Here is a 21,650-nt window from a genome sequence, read left to right as displayed (position 1 = left end):
CCCCCCACAGAGTAGTACAGTGTCACTATGGTATGACAGTATGTTAAAAAATTGTTAAAAAAAAGAAAAAAAAAGTGAATACAAAAACTATAAACATGATGACACTGCACTAGTGACCGCATGTAAAAAAATAAATAAAAATAAATTTCTTACATAGTTACATAGTTAGTCTGGCTGAAAAATGTCCATCTAGTTCAACCATAAAAAAAAAAAATTGTTAAAGAAAAAAAAATGAATACAAAAACTATAAACATGACACTGCACTAGTGACCGCATGTAAAAAAAAAAAAAAAAAAAGAATTTCTTACATAGTTAAATAGTTAGTCTGGCTGAAAAAAGTCCATCCAGTTCAACAATTAAAAAAAAGTTATAATCCTACACCCACAGTTGATCCAGAGGAAGACAAAAAAACCCGAGCAAAGCATGAACCAATTTGCTCCTGCTGGGAAAAAAATTCCTTCCTGATCCCCCCGAGAGGCAATCGGATATTCCCTGGATCAACTTTACCTATAAATGTTATATCCAGTTCAGGGACAGACTGAAAACTCATGGAGCCCCCGGGCATTAGGGGATCATGGGGCCCCTGTGTCCTTGCCCAAACTCAAAAACGCCTATGAAAAAGGTACCAGGGGCATCTCATGGGGCCCCCTACTGACCCCGGGCCCTCGGGCAGTGCCCGAGTTTCTAAATGGTCAGTCCGCCCTGGTCCAGTTATATACTGTGTATCCAAGAAATAATTTATTTTAATTTCTTCATTTTCAAAAAAATTGGTACAAATAATTACAACTTCAAAAAACTTTCCATGCCTCTTATTAAGTACTTTAGCCAGTCTACTTTCCAAAAAGGGGTCATTTGGGGGGTATTTGTACTGTTCTGGCATTTCAGGGCCTCAAGAAATGACATTGGCAGTCAATACATCACGATTGATCGATTTTCAGATATATATACCATAGTTTGTGGACTCTATAACTTCACACAGACTAAATAATATACACTGATTTGGGTTATTTTTACCAAAAAAATGTAGCAGAATACATCTTGGCCTAAATTTATGAAGATTATAGGTTTACCAAATTTTATAACAAACATTTTGAAAAGCATTTTTTTTCAATGTTTTTGGTATTTTTTTGTTTCTATAATAAAAAAAAAAACAGTGGTGATCAAATACCACCAAAAGAAAGCTCTATTTATGTGCAAAAAATTATACAATTTTCAGTTGGATACAGTGTTGCAATTTCCAATTAAAGTAGCACAGTGCTTAATAGCAAAACATGGCCTGGTCATGAAGGGGGTAAAAAAAACCTTATCGGAGGTCAAGTGGTTAAAATGAACTTGATCTCCAAAAGTCAAGCTTTTGCTATCCTATAGGAAGCATCTAGCAATGTTATTGTGCCTAAGCAGCCCCTGCATTTTTTTTTCTTCTCTCTTGGAGTCCTCGTGAAATATAACAATGCACTTCCTGTGCCTAGGCACTCCCGTTTGGTAACCTTTCGGACCTCATCAACTATCCTACATTGGGGAGTGTTGGAATTTGTGTTGGAAGGGATGAAAAGTAAAAACCTTCTTGTACATTGGAGTTGGTATCATTTTAGTTCTTGTTTGCTGATTCTTCTTTTTGCCTCTTAACAGATCCTTGTCTATCACCCCGAATTCATGAAGTATGTGTATGACCGATGGTTGATGCATCATGGCCGGTACCCCTCCACAGGACTTCTAAGTGTTGTATTTGCTATTCACATCTGCGATAAGGTAACACATCCATGTCCTATAACCAACTGGGCATAATTGGGGCAATGTCACAGTATTCATGTGATCGTACATCAAAAGGAGGACGGTAATAAATAGCCAGTCAATACACAAAGATAAATGAAAGGGACCCTATTAACCACTTCAAGTCCGGACTTTCTCACCCCCTTCCTGTCCAGGCCAATTTTCAGCTTTCAGTGCTATCACACTTCATTCCATGCATTCCATTGATGGTTGCATGGCATTACCTAGAACTGCTCTCAATGGTGACCACAGTGGGCCATGCCTGCTGCTACTGCTACTTCCTATCTACATGCATTCCATTGGTGGTTGCATAGCATTTCTTAGAGCTGGTCTATCAATAGTGACCACAGTGGACCATGCCTACTGCTACTGCTACTTCCTATCTACATGCATTCCATTGGTGGTTGCATAGCATTTCTTAGAGCTGCTCTCAATGGTGACCACAGTGGACCATGCCTACTGCTACTGCTACTTCCTATCTACATGCATTCCATTGGTGGTTGCATGGCATTTCCTAGAACTGGTCTGTCAATGGTGACCACAGTGGACCATGCCTACTGCTACTTCCTATCTACATGCATTCCATTGATGGTTGCATGGCATTTCCTAGAACTGCTCTCAATGGAGACCACAGTGGACCATGCCTGTTGCTACTGCTACTTCCTATCTACATGCATTCCATTGGTGGTTGCATAGCATTTCTTAGAACTGGTCTCTCAATGGTGACCACAGTGGACCATGCCTACTGCTACTGCTACTTCCTATCTACATGCATTCCATTGGTGGTTGCATAGCATTTCTTAGAACTGGTCTCTCAATGGTGACCACAGTGGACCATGCCTACTGCTACTACTACTTCCTATCTACATGCATTCCATTGATGGTTGCATGGCATTTCCTAGAGCTGGTCTCTCAATGGTGACCACAGTGGACCATGCCTGTGTAATGTGTTCAGAAATTGTCCCTTTTAGTCCCTTTTGGGAGCCATGTGACAGGGTGAGAGCACAGGAGCTCAGTTGGGAGACTGGGATAGAGCATTGTCACCCTACAACAGGAAGTGCCTTAGTAGAGACCTTCATTGAAGGGTCACCAGTTATTATTTAATTGAAGATTGCAAACCATTGCATCCTTATGGGCAGCACAGTGGCTAAATGGTTAGCACTTCTCTGCCTGGCAGTACTCAGAATGCAGTTGTCATCAGGCACATAAAGACCTCACGTTACAACTGCAGGGGCTATGGAGGCAGGGCACCTTTTAAAAACCGGGAACCATAGATGATGCCACAGGACCGCTTAAATGCACTTCTCTCACTCTCATCAAGCAAGAAAAAACAAACGGCAGCCCATAGTGTAAATTGTGGAATTTGGTGTGTCTGAATTAGGTGTGTCCTTATACGGCGCCACAGAAGGATAAAATTCTACACTTTGCCCAAAAATCCTCCACGGCCACCATGGTCCAAGAGATCAATTACAAACTTCTCACCCGATGGTATCAGGTCCCTACCAAGCTCCTCCACATCTCGCCTCAGTTTCCCAGTGCTGGCACTGTGGCACTTTTTTTTACATTGTTTGGAAATGCTCAAAGCTCCAGTCATTTTGCCAAGCAGAAGCGGACATAATTAAACAACCTACTGCCGTGACCAGGGGTGGACTGACCATTTGGAAACTCAGGCACTGCCCGAGGGCCCGGGGTCAGTAGGGGGCCCCATAAGATGCCCCTGGTACCTTTTTCATAGGCTTTTTTGAGTTTGGGCAAGGACACAGGGGCCCCATGATCCCCTATTGCCCGGGGGCCCCATGAGTTGTCAGTCCACCCCTGGCCATGACCCTGCATGATGACCCTGTGACCTGCCTGCTGCTCTTGTTGGGAAGACCCATCAAGAAATACCTCTTTCTCTATTCAGCTGCTCAATGTAGCAAAGGCTTTCATCCCAGTCCACTGGAAGGAAGATCACCCTCCTTCTCTTTCTCTCTGGTTTTCCAAGGTAAACAAATTTAGGGACACGGAGGACTTCACAGCCACTTTGCACAATAAAAAAGAGACCTTCGGTGGCACTTGACAACCATGGCAATATTTTGTTTTCACAGATTCCCATCTGAATGAACTCACTTCTCCTCAGTAAGGTTCACTCTTTTTGGTCTCTGTCTCACTTGCCGGGAGAGGATGCTTGACTTTTGTTCCTACTTCTTCTTTCTCATTCTCCTTCTATGTCCTTTCTTTACTACTTCTTCCTCCTCCTCCTCCTACCCACCCATTCTGTGCCCACCCCTCTTTGACATCGCGGTACTCGCCTGCGGGCCTATCCTCAGCCAATTCCCTCAACATCAGCTTGCCCCCGTATAGTGGTCAACAACGCTCTCCTTGCTGTTTTATAGCCCACAGCATATTGGTAAGCCCCAATCTATCTTAGCGCTTGCCTTAACCTTTTATACCTTTACGTAATTTCCATTACTAGTTCCACATACAGGGGCGTATTTACCACAAGGCAAACAAGGCACTTGCCTAGGGTGGCATTTTTTTCAGGGGGGCAGCACCTCCCACCAGAAGAAGGGATGAAAGAAGGGACACGTGCACCATGGGAACCAGGTGGGATCTGAGAGAGGCTGCGACTGCTTGGTGGTATATGTAGAGCTTGGCTCTCGTTCCTGGAGACGTCCAGAGCTGTGAAGATGAGTGTCTCTCTATCGCTGGGGGGGGTTAGCGGAAGGCTCTACCCGGGGGGGGGGGGGGTTAGCGGAAAGCTCTACCGGGGGGGAGGGGTTAGCGGAAGACTCTACCTGGTGGGGGGCGGGGGTGTTGTTGGTCAGGCTCTCTCCTCAGGAGGGGGAAGGGGGGGTCGTGTTGGTCGTTGTCCATGGGAGCAGGCGATTTTTGTGTTGCCCAGGGCAGCACAAAACCTAAATCCACCACTGTCCACATAACCTTGTCCATTATGCTCTACATGAACGACTGTTTTTGACAATACCCTGTTTACGTCTTAGACGCCTTTTCTTACTGGCTGGGACAATCTGTTTTCACTATTTGTATGATATGGCACTCTTCTGCAATGTCATCCAGTGAACGTCCCAAGATGATATTCGGTCTGCCCTCTTTGTGCATGTTAACTGTACAAAGTTATTACCAAAAAAAAGGTATTGCACATTTATATGGTGCACTTATTGTATATTTCTGATGGTTTAACCTCCCTAGCGGTATTCCCGAGTGTAGCTCGGGGTAAAATGTCAGTACCAAAAGCGGTAACCCCGAGCTGCACTCGGGCTTACCATGCGGCGCTGCTCAGGGATTCCCTGCAGAGCTTACCTTGTCCTTCGCTCCTGCGATGTGTCCCCTGCAGCGTCCCCGGCCATCTTTTCCGGCCGATGCCGGCATCCGGCTTCTGTGTTCCGGTCCCTGTGACGTCGGGACGTACGGGTGCCGGCGGCGGGAAATTTGAAAATTTTAAAAAATTTCATTTTTTTCCAAACAAATTTTACATAGTAAAACATTGCTGTTTGAAACCATTTCAAATACATTTTGTCCCGAGTGCTTTGTCCTGCGCCCTGCCTGCATTTTGTCTGTTCTTTCTGCCTGGAAACTGAGAAACGTCCATGGCGTCCAAAAAGTGTCCCTTTAGGTGAAAAGCGGTTTTAGACCGGCTAGAGAACAGCGATAGTAAATCAGAACCACTTGCAGAATTGAGTGATAATGATTCGTGGGGGAAATTCGTCATCAGACACTGAAAACGATTCTGCGACTTTGCTCAGCGATGTGCGAACTTGGCGCTCTATTTCAAATTTCAGTGTTTTTGGTTTGATTATATTATTGAATTAAATGTATTATTATATTATTATTTTTTATGATTATTTATTAAATTATAATTTATGATTTCGTGTTTCAAATTTTATCATCCCCGGGATGTTTACTAGACTCTTGTTCGGACAGATTTCAGGGAGTTATTCCTAAAAATTACAGCCTACAATAAAAAAACTACATATTTCCATGCAAAATAATGGTACCGCTTTCAGCACCAAAAATCTGAAATAATTATACCGCTAGGGAGGTTAAAGGCATAGCGCAACAATATTTAGCAATTTAAATAAATAGGGTTTTTTTAATATTGGTCACATGACCACTATCATTCTAGCTGAGCATAGCTTCCTCTATATCACAGCTGCTACCCCGTCAGTCAAGAGACCTTGGATGGGCCAGGAGGCATAACTCCCTATAACAATACAATGAGGGGCGGACTGACAACTCATGGGGCCCCCGGGCAATAGGGGATCATGGGGCCCCTGTGTCCTTGCCCAAACTCAAAAAAGCCTATGAAAAAGGTACCAGGGGCATCTCATGGGGCCCCCTACTGACCCCCGGCCCTCGGGCAGTGCCTGAGTTTCCAAATGGTCAGTCCGCCCCTGGATACAATGGCTCACTTGAAGAACTCTATGCTCAGGCATGGTACCCAGTAGTCAGAATACAGAATCAAGTACAGTGAGCCGGCAACACTTCCATTTGAATCAGAAACCATGGTCAGCATTGTCATCTGCTCATCCTTGGAAGAGCAGTATGCTGGCAGGATCAACAGCTATTTCCACATGCTTCTCTTAAAGCAGTCAAGGAAGCAGCGTTACTTTGGGAATAGAGAGATGAACCATTCACACAAGATACACATATTGGGTTTACATCTACTTTCACTGAGCCTGCCAACATCTTAACAAAACTGAAAATTTAGTTCTGGCTAGACTGACACTTATACTAGACCAGTGCAATAAAACAGTAATATATAGTCTATAGGTAGGGATTGTTTCCCTTTACAATACCTAAAATTGATGTGTTACTTCCATCCAAACAGGTGGACTTGTATGGATTCGGAGCAGACAGCAAAGGAAACTGGCACCATTACTGGGAAAACAATCCATCTGCAGGAGCTTTCCGCCAAACTGGGGTCCACGATGGCGATTTTGAGGCAAATATCATAGACAATTTAACTTCTATTAAAAAAGTTAACATCCACAGGGGGAGATGACCCCCAAGCGGATGGAAAACTGTGGTTGACAATTTTACTATCTAAATGTGTTATACTTCGGGGGACATCTGTGTTCTTTGGAGGCCTAATGGATAATTGATACATTGGCTATTTAAACCACTTCTGAGATTTATAACTTCAAGTTAAAAGGGAAGAGCTATAGATCCTTCAGATTATCGTCAACACGATTGGCCAAATGACAACGTGTTATGGGTCTGATGGACTTTGTTTGACCAAACTTCATTGAGGAAACGGATTTTATTCGCAAAGAGTGCAATCGGTCGAAACTGGGGTATCAACCCACACATACTGGGTGTCATTTTGGATAGTATTTATCAGGTAATACAGCCTGATTGGTGAAGAAGGCAAAAAGTGTCAGATGTTTCATAATGTGTAAAAAAAAGTTTTATCTATTCAGACACCCTGAACTTTTTGACCTTGTGTTATTAACACCCAATTATTATTTTTTTTTATTATTGAAAAAGCAAAACTTTGGTTGTTGAGTACATCCTTGGGAAAAGCTAGTAAGTCTGGAACTGACCCTCTCATGTTACTGGAACAGTAGAACATTCAAGTTTTTACATTTTTAATTATTTTACAAAAACAAAAGCATGACTCCAGTGGCACCTGACTTCTGCCTCAGCCATAGGGGATCATGGACCTTTAGCTAGAGGCCAGAACTCATACACCTTCCTTCAAGTGGTTCCATCTTCACCAGTTCACTGGAGTTGAAGGTAGCTTACTTACTTGCCTTGAGTGATAATGACAGCAGGAGTACTACTCGGTTTTACCGACCTTTGATGCAGGAAATCCCTTGCGTTTCTTGGCAATAACAGCTAAACGATACCAGTTACCTGGAATTTCGAGCTTGGAGCTCAGTGGAAATCACTATTTGAAGACCTAAAGAAGATTACATCTTAAAGAGCAACTTTTGGGTTCGGTTTCACTGTATACTCTTGGTTGTCCTTTGGCCTTGCTCATTAATGGAAAGAAGTTGATTTGATACAAATAAGCGTAAGGAAGTCCTGAACCTGGAATATTCACATATTTTCTTCTTCAGTACTTGAGTAGATAATTTCTGGGTCTTAGGTGGACCTTCAGAAAGTCTTCTCTTGCTGTTTTTTACTGTTTGAATTGGATCCTGGAACAATATAGGGCTTTGCTACTTTTTTTACGAAGACCGTAACTATTCAAATTTGATTTAATTTGTATGGTGATTTTATACCTTGTTTTGTACTGGTAACATATGATCAACCTTTCAGTTCCTTTTAGCAAAGGAACTCTCAAAATCTCTTTGGATGCATCAAGAATCTGATGTTTTTTGCTTATATATCATTTTAAGAGGTATTTTATGCACTTGGGGCTATTTTGTAACAGTGCAGAAAACAATGGTGAGCAATAGCCCACAGTAACCAGTGATCTTACGACACTAAGCTGCTTCATCCTGGATTTGGATTGGTTAGTGTGGGCTTCAGAATGTTGCACTGTGTTGTTAAATCAGCCTGTTGGTGTGTTAAAGTATTGGTATGACTGTACTGAAAAAGTCAGCAGTCTACAAAGCGATGGTGTTTTTGCTTTTACATCGTTTTGTTATCTCAGCGTAATCCTATTTATTGTTGGGAATTACAGTTAATTCTCATTAGTACCACTGAGGTTTGTAGTTTTTTTTCTAGAAAATAAAGGGGATAATGAAGGGTGCTGATAATTTATTTTAGGGCCTTAAAAAAAACTTGATGACGCTTTCAAAGTATTAGAATGTGTCTTTTTTAGGATAGTTTTTTTATTACATCTTATTGTTCTTTTAAGTTATTAATGTTTGTCTTCTAAACAGAACTAAGAAAAGGCTAAAGTGGTCCTGCACACGGATTCTTTTCCAAACGCCACACCCAATTAAAATAAATTGGCTTGAGTATTACCTCGAAAATGGAATGTTACAAATCATTCTAGAAGCAGTGTTGGATAAATGTGGAATTTAGGAGCCACCCAGTGCACCCTGGCAGCCAATAGGCAGAGGTCAGGAAACCTGATTTAAAAAAAAACAAAAAAAAAAAACAGGGAATGCCTTAAAAATGCATCCGCTGAATATTTTCGAGGGGCATTGGCTACCTGCATGCTTTCAACGTGTTTGGCCAAACCATGTGTAGCTTCCCCATTAAATATGAACAAATTTGTTCCTAGTTAGGTATCCTGAGCATCAAATGCACCGTGTTACTGTAACCAGCCTAATGAACATGTTAATTATGTTAAAGAAATAAATATTAGTTTCAGTCAATTTTATTGAACCAATATTTTAATATTTTTTTGTTTGTTGTGTAAAATATTTCATTAGAGCTAAACTGAATCTTCAGTGTGGGCACCCGGCTGTGACAGCTTGGTGCCCAATGTGCATGCGCAAGTGAATGGTCACGTAGTCTTCTCAGACCTGTCACGTGTCACAGAAGACTACGGAGAAGGGGGGGGTGACAACTTCTGCTTCCGATCACCTAGGCGATCGCACCGAAAGTGGGAGTCTGTCAAATTCGGGTACCCCCCGCTCCCCAAAGGTGCCAATCCTTAAAGGGGAGTGGGGGACAAAACCTTACAGCGGAACTTTTGGGGAAGTGTCTTCACATTCTAGATCCTTGACATGTGGAACCATTTGAAAGCACAACGTGCAGTGACAGGCCAGTTCCCCTAGATGGAAGCAATAGGGATCACTGGGCAGGCTCCACCCACGCCAATTCCTGTATCCTCCACAGATCCTACAGTTTAATTTTTATATCATTTATAAAGCGAGAAAAATATCCGGTGTATGGCCTACTTTATGCAAAGGTTTTATGACTTGAGTAGAGGAGCCCTATCATGAAGAGTAAGATAGCTTAGTCTAGGAATTGTTGATCATTACACCAAAGGAAAAGCTGGGTTTTGCTATGGTAGTAATAGACCAGGCTTTACGAGGAGGGACATATATCAAGGCTGCTTTACTAAAGGACTTCAGAATGTTCACACAAAAATATGAACATTTGCTTTAATTATCCAGTCATGTGAAAAGCAAATTCTTGCTTATTTATTTCATTTGCACATGATTGGATAATTGAAGTGAATATTTTTCATGTGTGAGCATTCTCAACTTCTTTAGTGGATCATCCTCGCTGTGTCAAGGCTAATCAGTATCTTGTAGGACCTATTAACCTTGTAGAACAAAAGCTACAGGAGGTCCACAAGTTGTCCAGTCCTGGTGGTGTCCATGAGTCTTCTCAACTAGGTTTTTACTGTTTCCTATAATCAGTGACCACTACCAGATAATTTATACTCTTGTACATTTTTCTTTGTATTGTTTTATGTTTTTCATTTTTAGAGTATAACCTTTGCACAGAATTGCTTAAATATTTATAGACTTTGAGATAATCAAATTTCTGTCATCTAGCCCAGTACAGATCAGAGGTCAGTGTGTATTTCAAATCCCTGCCGCTTTCTGTCCTCTCCTAGAGCTGAGAATCCGGAGCATCTGCCTCCATGGTATACATCCCCACTATCCACTAGGCATGGGATCGGTGTGAACAAGCCTCAGTTCACACAGGAGCAGTGGGGAAACGGCATGCGATTTGGACAGGAACCGCATTCCTGTTCAAATCACATGCTGTTCTTTGTGGTGCAGTTTGCAAGAAAGCATCAGTATCGGGAGCATTTTCACAAGTACGAGTACTCGTGAAAATACTCGGTATCAGCGCCAGGGGCATATTTACCACAAGGCATTTGTCTAGGGTGGCATTTCAGGGGGACAGCACTGCTCCCCTGGAAGAAGGGACGGAAGAAGGGACACATGCGGCTTGGGAACCAGATGGGATCTGAGACAGGCTACGGGCTGCTTGACTCTAGTTCCTGGGGATGTCCAGAGCTGTGAAGGTGTCTCTCCCTCTCGCTGGGAGGGGAGTGGTCGATGTATGGGGGTGATGGTAGTGAAAGGCTCTTTCAGGTGTGGGGGAGCAGAGGTGTTGTTGGTCAATGTCAGGCTCTCTCCTGGGGGGACATATTTTGTGTTGCCTAGGGCAGCACAATACCCTAATACACCACTGATCGGCTCATCCCTAATAAAAGCCTACAGAGAAAACCTTGACATGAAATCTAACAAGAAGCACACTACTAAATCTAAAACCAAAATCAAGAACATTATGAAATTTATCAACACATGGTATTATCCTAATTTACTTTGGTTATTATCAACAAAATTACAATATCTCTACAGAATACGGTTATAAATCAGTTAATACAACCTTCACTGAGAAATAGACAACCATTTATACGCCATTCTATAGCGTGATTTTCTCATCTTCTGTTTAAGTTTTAAGCAATTCTACTGTTCGAGTTTTTTGTTATTACATATTTTTTTGAATGTTAAATCCAAGGGCCAAATTGCAGTAATTTATATTGAACATCAAACAAGGGCTAGTTTATATTTTTAGCCTTATAAACCGTTACCTTGGGTGAATGTTACATTAAAGGAGATCCATCTCTATTAGCCTTGCTTCTTGAAAAAGTCAACTAAACCAGCCTTAAGATACTATATAGAATGATGTATAATTATTGTAGTCCAAGCTATGGTTTCGTTTCCTATGTTATTAGAAATTCCTGATCATCTTTGTAAAATTCAACACTCTTTTGGAAACCACCTGTAGCTAAGCCATCTAGTCCAGATCTCTGAAAGCGGAACTATATTCTGCTGGGTGGGCTCGTAACAGTAATGTATTCACAGCATACTTGCAAGTTATGGCACATTTACTTCTCATTGTGCCCTCTTGCATTGGTGACAGATCCAGGCTTCCATTTCTGCTCCACCTGACACGTTTGGCTCTGGCTCAACCATTTGATGGCCACTGACGGTAACTCCTGTGAATGCATCCAGGATTTACATGGTCTCCAGCACCTTATGTCTCTTTTTCCAAAACGATCTCTAGATCCTTGCAATTTAGGACTTTAATTTCACTGAAATAGTTTCACTAGTCATTTGAAGATGTTCTTAAGGCCACAAAAGGTCCAACACATCCTTTACCTACTTAGAGCTTTTGGCATCAAGGCCAGTTTACCAACTACAAAGGTTATGACGTAACTGTAAGCATGGTCAGGTATATTTATAGATAGATAAATAGATATCCTTCCCCTACTCTTATAATTATGGGAATATATCTGGGTCTACAGAACTTCATTAAATGTTTATAGCAGGCATGGTGTTCACAGCTGGCTTGGTAACTTTGGTAACATTAAAGGAGATCCATCTCTATTAGCCTTGCTTCTTGAAAAAGTCAACTAAACCAGCCTTAAGATACTATATAGAATGATGTCAAATTATTGTAGTCCAAGCTATGGTTTCATTTCCTATGTTATTTGAAATTCCTGATCATCTTTGTAAAATTCAACACTCTTTTGGAAACCACCTGTAGCTAAGCCATCTAGTCCAGATCTCTGAAAGCGGAACTATATTCTGCTGGGTGGGCTCGTAACAGTAATGTATTCACAACATATTTCCAAGTTATGGCACATTTACTTCTCATTGTGCCCTCTTGCATTGGTGACAGATCCAGGCTTCCATTTCTGCTCCGCCTGACACGTTTGGCTCTGGCTCAACCATTTGATGGCCACTGATGGTAACTCCTGTGATTGCGTCCAGGATTTACATGGTCTCCTGCACCTTGTGTCTCTTTTTCCAAAACTAACTCTAGATCCTTGCAATTTAGGACTTTAATTTTACTGAAATAGTTTCACTAGTCACTTGAAGATGTTCTTAAGGCCACAAAAGGTCCAACACATCCTTAACCTACTTAGAGCTTTTGGCATCAAGGCCAGTTTACCAACTACAAAGGTTATGATGTAACTGTAAGCATGGTCAGGTATATTTACAGATAGATAAATAGATATCCTTCCCCCACTCTTATAATTATGGGAATATATCTGGGTCTACAGAACTTCATTAAATGTTTATAGCAGGCATGGTGTTCACAGCTGGCTTGGTAACTTTGTGTTTTTCTTAAAACATTTAGGACCCTTTCAGATGGGCGTTACGATCAGGTCCGCTTGTCCATAGGGGTGAATGGACCTTCCGATCAAGTCCTCCTGAAAAACGGACAGGCAGGTGTAAACGGATGTGTGTCTGATCAGGCCCGCTAAAAAAAGTGAGAGATGACTCTGTCCTCTTCCGTTTAGGCAAACCAGATCGGAGGTAGCTGGAAGTGAACAGACAGCGGAGTCCGCTTACTCCCGACCGCCCATAGAGCAGAGCAAGCTCCGTGTGTGTCCACTCTGCAGATATTGAGCAGACAGGGATGTGCCATCTGCCCGCTCTGCTCTGATCAGCAGGGGATCAACTCACAGATACCCTACTAATTGCAATGGAATCCACCCCATGTGAAAGGGGCCCTAGGCTTTATAAGGCTGGCTCAAGAGGTTTTCCAGGATAGAAGAGAAGCTCTTATATTGTTTAACATTGCCATCACTTTTTGTCCCAGAAAATGCTCACCATGACAAATAGCCCCCCTATTGGTAATATATTTCTGACAGAGGTGCTAACCCCTTACTACTCTGTCCAAAACTTTAAAAAAAATGGCTTTAGAAACACTTTAATGAAACGTTCCCAATGGTATTTTTCTTGTGGTTGAATTTGAAACATGTTCTTTTAATGTTTAATAGTATTACATCTGTAAACTGTGTTTTCTTAAGTTTAGTTTTTATTTATTAAATATATAAAATTGCTTTTCAAATACAAGATGTTACAATTTATGTAAAACTAATTTGTTTTTCATTTTGAGTAGAGTGGTGAGGGATTAGAATGCCAGGCGGGCGTTTTTTTTTTACCTTGCCTGTGTGCCCACTGGGTCACCCTTCTATTTGTGGTGGCCCATTACCATTGAGCCCAAAAGTGAGAGATTATCTAAAATTGTCACCAGGACAGGAAAAAAAAACACATCTTCCAATGAACATAGTTGTTCCGATGAATAGTTTACCCTGATCTCTTTTGGATTTCTGTTGTGTCTCAAAACAAGAAATGAAGGAAAATCTCCCTAATGGGACACAGAGAGCAAAAGAAAAAAAAATACAAAAGTTTTTACTATCTCCTACTCTATTTAAAAGTGAAAAAAAAGTTTTGTGTTTGAATATCCATTAAAACAGAACTAAACCCTCCTATCCTTTACAGCCAAAGAAGTTGCCATCTTAGTCTCTTAATCTGCAGTTGCATGTGATCAGTTCTGACACCAGCCGTTTGATGGCTTGACAGTTTGGTTGATACCACAAAGAATTGTGACGGTTATCGTTCATGGTATGCCTTAAATGTAACTGTTTTGGGAAATCGATGGGTTTAGTTCCGCTTTAAGTGGCAACCAAAAACTGTATCCAACAATTAGGTAGCAAATATTTCAGAGCACGGTTTAGTGAATAAAAGTATTATTGTTTGTATTTTATTATTAGTTCTCCAAGAATGCGCCACAGTATTATCTTTATATGTATCCTTGTTTGTGTGCTTTAAAAATGCTTTAATTTTTATTTCTTTCAAAATATGATCCTGCGATAAGAACTTTGTGAAGCCTGCAAATGTATCGATGAATGCAAAGTCACTATGCAGTGTACATATCTGTAAGATTGTTTCGAAACACTTTTGGGCTGTGTACATGTGAAAAAACTAAACACTTTGAATGTTAAAAAAAAAGATTTAAAGAAGAAATGTAGAATTGTTGGTAATTTTTTTTTTTACGAGCTTGGATAAATTACCTCTAGAAAATGAAATCTCTTTTGCTTTTGTTCATGTGGAGCACCATCCAAAATGTTTTTCTTAGTCTTGGATAGAGTCGGAAAGACTGGAACCCTTCGTATTTTTTTTTTCTGTCCCCCCCTTGAGATTTCTTTTTAGTGTTTAGGACATTAAAGAAGACAAGATCTCTGCAACAGAGACACCTGACGGTGGGTTCTAATCCTTTCCCCTGGGGAGATTTCCCATACTTCCTGTCCTGGTGACCACCAGGGCACTGCTTGAATCTCAACTTCTTGTTTCTCCCAATATTCCTTTGAAAAACCCTCTTGGATTTGCTAACAGCATCTCTGGGTCATCAATGTATTCTTTAAATATGGAAGCAGCGCCCAACAATGCCACAATGGTCACTCGGACAGCATAACAAAGGATGAAACCCTTTCTCCACTCTATGAATAACTGAAGAAAAGGTTTTGGCTGGTTTTAATATTTGTGGGATCTCATCCAATGTATATTGAATCCATTATCAGTAAAGGGATTCTGGTTGACAGTTCATATGCCTCTAGTTGTTTTTGTTTATTTATAATAAAATACACAAAAATGAAAAAAAAAAAGAAAAATCAGCAATCAAATGTCTAACTGTAGCTTTGAATGAGGTGCTCTCGTCTCAATAGATCTGACCTTGCTATGAGGAGATGAGCCTTGGTCTAGAAGATCAGTCTGTATAAAGATACTGATGGACAGCAGATGAAATTGGAACCAGTTTGGTAGGACTGGAAAGGCCGTTTTATATCTTACAGTATTTACATAAATATAGGACCTAAAATTGGCCTTCCTGGTCCTACCAAGATCGGTTCCACTATCATCTGATATCTATCAGTAACTTTATTCAGTGCTCATCTACTTTTAGCAGGCCAGATCTAGTATGATGAGAGCACCTCATGCAAAGCTACAATTAGACCATTAATTTGGCATAGTTCATTATAAATAAACAAAAAGCTTTGGATAAGATGCTCTGGTCACGCTAGATGTGACCTGTCATGAGTTGACAAGCCCTGATCTAGAAGAGGATTGGTCAGAATAAATATATTAATAGACATCAGATGATAGTGGAACCAATCTTAGTAGGACCAGGAAGGCCAACTTTATGTCCTATATACAAAATATAAAATTGGCGTTTCCAGTCCAACCAAAACTGGTTCCACTATCATCAGATGTCTATCAGTATCTTTATACAGACTAATCCTCTCCTCAACTAGGGCTCATCTAGTCATTGCAGGCCAGATCTTGGGTTGCAAGGACACCTTATCCAAAGCTAGATCTTTGCTGTTTGTTTTCATTTTTATATAATAATTGACATTTATAAGTAAACATTCTGTACATCTATAGCTCTTTCCTTTACATCTCTCTTATATCATGACCTTTTCAATGTGATGGTAGCAAATGATAACTGTTTTACCTATGCACCTTCCTTTTCATCCTGTAGGAGAAACTGGAGGATTCTTTCTAGATGTTTGGTAATATCACACAGCATCTACCTCTCTATTATTCACTTTAGTTTACTTTCTCTGTCTTTGAACCACTCTTTTATGTGTGCCAAATACTTGCATGAAATGTGTGTTATAAAGGTGTACACCTGGCTAGAGCCACTATTGCAAACAAACCATAAAATAATTGTCACCAATGTCTACATTTGAGTCAGAGATACTCTTTTTTATCTAATGTAGGACTTTTTTTCGCATTTTAAATATTTCAGCAAAAATCTTCCCATAAGATATGTGCATTTAGCATGTTATTTACCTGTAAAAGCTTCCCTTGTATAGACATTCAGCAGCCTTTAGAATGCGGGTCGGTGCCACCATTTTGGATGTGAGGTCATCAGAATCAAGTGACGCTCTGTAGTATTCCACGTCACTTCTTCCCCAGCAGCTCCATAAAGGGATATGTGGGCAGGAAAGAAATGGAGTAGCTGGGCCAGCACAGATAGGAACTCTACAATGCCAAATTAGAAGAGGGCTATAATGTACAAGGAGGGAGAGGGCTGAGCTAGGGAATTGACTCTTCCTGAAGTATCTACATTTGCTAGCAAGTTAAGAGGCACGTGGAAAGTCAAATACAATTGTTTATGGAGAGAAAAAAATGCTGTAAGTAAGCATTTAAATTTCTTGATTTTTCTGTGCTCTTACCTGCAGTGACGGGGTCTTTTTTAAAACTAGTCCTCTGCATTATCCACAGCAGCCTTTCTCAACCTTCTTACTCTAGAGGAACCCTTAAAATAACTTTTAGGTCTTGAGGAACCCTTACCAAAACCATTGCACTGGGGGTGGGTAGGTCAAAGGCACAAATGCCCCCTATATCAGTGGTCAATAGGATGCGACCCCAAATGATAATTGGAGTTCTGCTATTGACTTTGTCAAGTGGCAACGGTTTTGGAACTATGCAGGTACCTTCAAATGAAAGGTCAATCTTCCACAGGCCAAGGAACCCCTTGTAACCTTTGGAGGAACCCTAGATGTCAGGGCTCCGGGAATGACCAGAGGTGTGTGGACCGACACAGGGAAACACAGACTTCAGGTATAGCGTGTAAATAAGATAATTTATTAAGGACAACACAAACATAAACGCAGTGCAACAAACCAAACCCAAAACTAACACAAATACATACAACAAGGTGCAACAAACCCAAACCTAAAGTGATATATATATATATGTATATATATATGGAGCACAACGTAGTCAGGCGGGCCGGGTCGGTAGCTAACGGGCACACAGGGTACCAGGAGCGAGCGGAAGAGTGGTCAGGAATAGCCGACGTCAGGACAGGCGGAGTTCGTTCAGAGTCAGGATCAAAGCAGGATCAGGCAGGAAGCAGACAGGATGCAGGTACAGGGGCTCATGGGAAACATACACCAAGGCCCTGATCACAGGCCTGGTCCTGCTTAAATACACCTCCTGCAATCATCCTCAGGTGATGGCCTGATTGCAGGAGTGAGATTCTGGCTGCTGAGAGCACCCGCTGGCCAGCCTTGGTACTGCAGCCCACAAGGCAGGTGAGTCCCACCACCATTGGCGAGTCCATTCCTGACACTAGAGTTCCACGGAATCCTGGTTGAGAATGGCTGATATATAGATATCACTGTTGCTTCTGAGTCATTGAAAATTCACTTGGGTGCCCCAGTTGGTCATAGACAGGCAGGCAAGTTGACAGATAAAGAATACCTGCCTGTCCGCCAATGATTCATGCCATTGATGGGACTCCTGATACTCTCTCAATGCTGACAGCAATCAATTAACGGTAGCCTTGATCCTTCACGCTTCTAGTCTGAGATGAAAAATCTCCCCGTGCGATAATGAGGACCTTCAAATGCCAGAGTGCATTATGGTCCCTAAGACCAGAGCAAGGTCTCAATTATGTGAACAATGCTTGTAATCAGGGCATCACTTTCTATGATCTGGCTTTTTGTGGTCACCTTTATATAATAAATGTTGCAAGAAGCAAATAGCTAAGAGTACCTGTGCCTTAAAGCTAAATTCCATTTTAATTTAAAAAATAAAATGTCAACATTTTTAAAAATGTATTTGAAATAAAAAATGCAGATTTCACTGCAACACTTACTGCAGGCTTTAACTTTCAGCAGCCACTTAATGAAGTATTATTATTAATTATTAAATATTTAGTGCTTCGGTTACGGAAACGAGCGCTTTGCTCCTTACAATGTTTATTTGAACATTCTGCAGTCTTTACGAAGGGAAAACATTTACTTTAAAATGCGGCATTGAGGAATCGAAATAAAAAGACTGAATTTTTTTTTTTAATCTATAGATCAGTCTTATTTATAATAAATATAGTACATTTAATTAAAAAAATCAATAAATAATTACCAAAAATACATCAAGTCAAGGTAATCACAGTATCCTATCCACGCAACTGAAACACTGGAAATGAACTCTATATTATAAACAATTACTTTTATATAACCTTTGTGTCTGGGTGTCTCTAAATTCCTTCCCATTTTGCCCATGCTGCTGGTGTAGGTTTAGAATGCTTGACATTTTCTCACAGTTCCACTGATGGGTCTTGCCAAGGCTTCACACATCTATGTTACTGGAAAATGTATTTACAATTATAACCCATAGCACATTCCTCTTAGTCAGCATCCAGCATAACTGAAAGTGAAAATCCATCCACATTTATTCAGTCTTGAAAGGAGTGGGATGCAGTTACAGCATCTCTCAGGATTTTGTTGGTGTCCTCTTTGGGGCGATTTCACATCACTTCTTGTTTAGGTGACACCCAGGACAGCTATGAGTTGAACTTCCCATTTCTCCTCTCCTGGATAGCATTGTTCATATATACATTTTTTGAGAGTCCACTAGGGGATGGTGACTGCTATTGGATCCTCAGTGGATTGTCTATAGCAGCCTTTTTCAACCATTTTAACGCAGAGGAACACTTGAAATAATTTTCAGTTCCCAGGGAACCCTTGGAACTCATTGGGAAGAATGTCCCTGTTGCAGTTGTGGTCACAATGCCACCCTTACAGACAGCTTTGGGTTCATGCAACCGGTTCTGCCAAGTGGCATTGGCCCTAGAATTGTGCAGGCACCAATAAATGGAAGGTCAATCATCCACAGCTCATAAAAACCCTAGCAACCTCTGGAGGAACTCTAGGGTTGCATGGAACCAGGGGCGGACTGACAACTCATGGGGCCCCCGGGCACTAGGGGATCATGGGGCCCCTGTGTCCTATCCCACACTCAAACCACACCCAAAAAAGCCTATGAAAGGTACCAGGGGCATCTCATGGGGCCCCCTACTGACCCCGGGCCCTCGGGCAGTGCCCGAGTTCCTGAATGGTAAGTCTGCCCCTGCATGGAACCCTGGTTGAAAATGGCTGGTCTATAGGAATATATGGAATATGCACTTTTGAGAGGGCAAACAGGAAGTTCCCAGCTCATCACAATGCCCTGGGTACCGAAAGTTACAGGAATAAAAGTAAAGGTGAAGAGATACCAATTACAATCTGTCCCACTCTTCCCAAAACTAATTTTCATTTAAAATTGTGAAATTTTGAAACATACGCCCTATACAGAATATATTGAGTCCAGTACAAATTCTGCTAATATGAATTTATGTCTCACGGGCTACAAAAATGTCGCTATCTCCATTAACCCTTACTAGCATCTAACATGCTACATCGTGTAAGCCAGTTATAATTATAGAAAAGCCTTCAACCTTTTCAGGAAAAACAAAATCCTTTTTGCAGTACTCCCATATATCTATGTCCTGGGAACATTAGCATACTATAGCTTTGGGTATTATAACATTAGCAGGCCATTTTCCTGAGAAAACAGCCTGTTGCCTTTTTTTTCTGTAATATTTGGGTTTACTCTTCCTCTCTTGGTTGCTCCAGAACCCTGCAAGTTGCAAATAAAAAAACAATTTGACTTATTCAATGAAAAATAATAAATGATTCCCCTTCTAAACACATTTTGATGACTACCTGCACCCTGTAGCTCACAGTGCACAATGCAGTGAATTCCGACCTTCAGGAAGTTATGTGCTTTGCATCTTATGGGGGGAATGGGGTAGCAGATCTGGGAGCTTGATAGACATATACTTGGAAAAATGACCTGTTGTGTTTTTTACAGTTATATTTGGGTGCACTCTTCCTTTCTTGGTTGCTCCAGAACCTTGGAAATTTGAGACCCTGTAATCTATCAATGACCAGATTTTCTATGCTGTGACCCTTTACCACTTTCCAAGCTCCCTATTGATCAGTGAGGATATTCATGAAACTCATTTACTCTCTGGAAAACTCCAAAACCCTAAAAATTTAGGACGATAGTCATCAAGCTCCATCTGTTGGCCAAGAGTTTCATGAATGTCCTCACTGACCAACATGGGGCTTAGGAAAGTGGGAAATGAGGGCGCACAGCGTAGAAAATCTGGTCATTGATAGATTGCAGGGTCTCCAATTTCCAAGGTTCTGGAGCAACCAAGAAAGGAAGAGTGAACCCAAATATAACTGTAAAAAACACAACAGGTCATTTTTCCAAGTATATGTCTATCAAGCTCCCAAATCTGCTACCCCATTCCCTCCCATAAGATGCAAAGCACATAACTTCCTGAAGGTCAGAATTCACGGCATTGTGCAAAGTGAGCTACAGGGTGCAGGTAGTCATCAAAATGTGTTTATTATTTTTCATTGAGTCAAATTGTTTTTTTATTTGCAACTTGCTGCAGCTATCCAATCAATGGGTGCAGACTGATTAAAATGGTTGTATACCCTTAAGCCCCTTTCACACCAAGGATCTGATCAGGTCCACCTGTGATCGGATGGTCCATTCACCCCTATGTACCAACGGACTTGTGTCTGTTCACACCCACCTACCTCCAATCCGGACCTCTAAAGAAAAAAACAGAGGGGGATTCATTTGTCCTCCATCTAGGTGGATCGGATTGGAGGGCAGATGGTTGTAAACCAACAGTGGAGTCTGTTTACACCCTGCTGTCTGTAGAGCAGAGCAGGCTATGTCTGTGTCCGCTCAGCAAAAACTGAGCAGACATGAACCTTTCATCCGTTTGCTCAGCTCTGATGGGCAGGGAATCAGTGGACAGATCCCCTGCTGATCAAAGCAGAGTCTGCCCCGTGGGAAAGTGGCCCTATATATACCCATTTACGTGATAGCCTCTGGTGATACACAGAGAAGAAACAATTCCTCCTACATAGGCTGTACCTGTTTATCTGTAGCACTCTCTCCTCTACATTAGTAGAGTACAGAATTTATACAGCATGTCTTGGTTTCAGAAGGTAGGGACCGAGGATCTGACATCACACATTGCAGAGCATAGAGTCAGGGAGCTGAGTGTAATCTGAGGCCCGAGTGGAGGAAATAGACATATCCTCCTCTACAAAGTCTCATAGGGAAACATGCACAGCTGTCAATCACCTGCTGTGTGCTGGAGGTGGGTCAGCCTCCTGGGATTGTCTTATGTCGGCATAGACTGTATAAAGATAGCAGAGAAATTAGAGAACAGAGACAGAAATCACACTCAGTGCTTTGGATAGAGCCACACACTATAGAAGGGATGTGCTTTGCTCATTTTTAATTTCAGAGGTTTACAATCATTTTTAAGAACCCTAAAAATTCTATTCAGAA

At 41.4% G+C, this 21,650-nt stretch overlaps 1 protein-coding gene across 1 annotated transcript in view; it reads left to right on the top strand.

The window, feature by feature from the left end:
* Window positions 1-16,176, top strand: part of ST3GAL1 (ST3 beta-galactoside alpha-2,3-sialyltransferase 1) — a 243,742-nt gene extending 227,566 nt beyond the window's left edge. Inside the window, exons 7-8 of the mRNA XM_089685950.1 lie at window positions 1,630-1,749; window positions 6,599-16,176. Of these exons, the coding sequence (XP_089542076.1) occupies window positions 1,630-1,749; window positions 6,599-6,772 (294 nt within the window). The 3' untranslated portion in view covers window positions 6,773-16,176. The remainder of the gene's footprint in view (window positions 1-1,629; window positions 1,750-6,598) is intronic.
* Window positions 16,177-21,650: the final 5,474 nt, after the last annotated feature.

This window comes from Staurois parvus, unplaced genomic scaffold (genome assembly GCF_062004578.1).
Source record: "Staurois parvus isolate SC_StPar_1 unplaced genomic scaffold, SC_StPar_1.0 ptg000389l, whole genome shotgun sequence".
Taxonomy (NCBI): domain Eukaryota; kingdom Metazoa; phylum Chordata; class Amphibia; order Anura; family Ranidae; genus Staurois; species Staurois parvus.
Note: the sequence above shows the minus strand (reverse complement) of the source record. Positions and strands in the feature narration are given on the sequence as shown.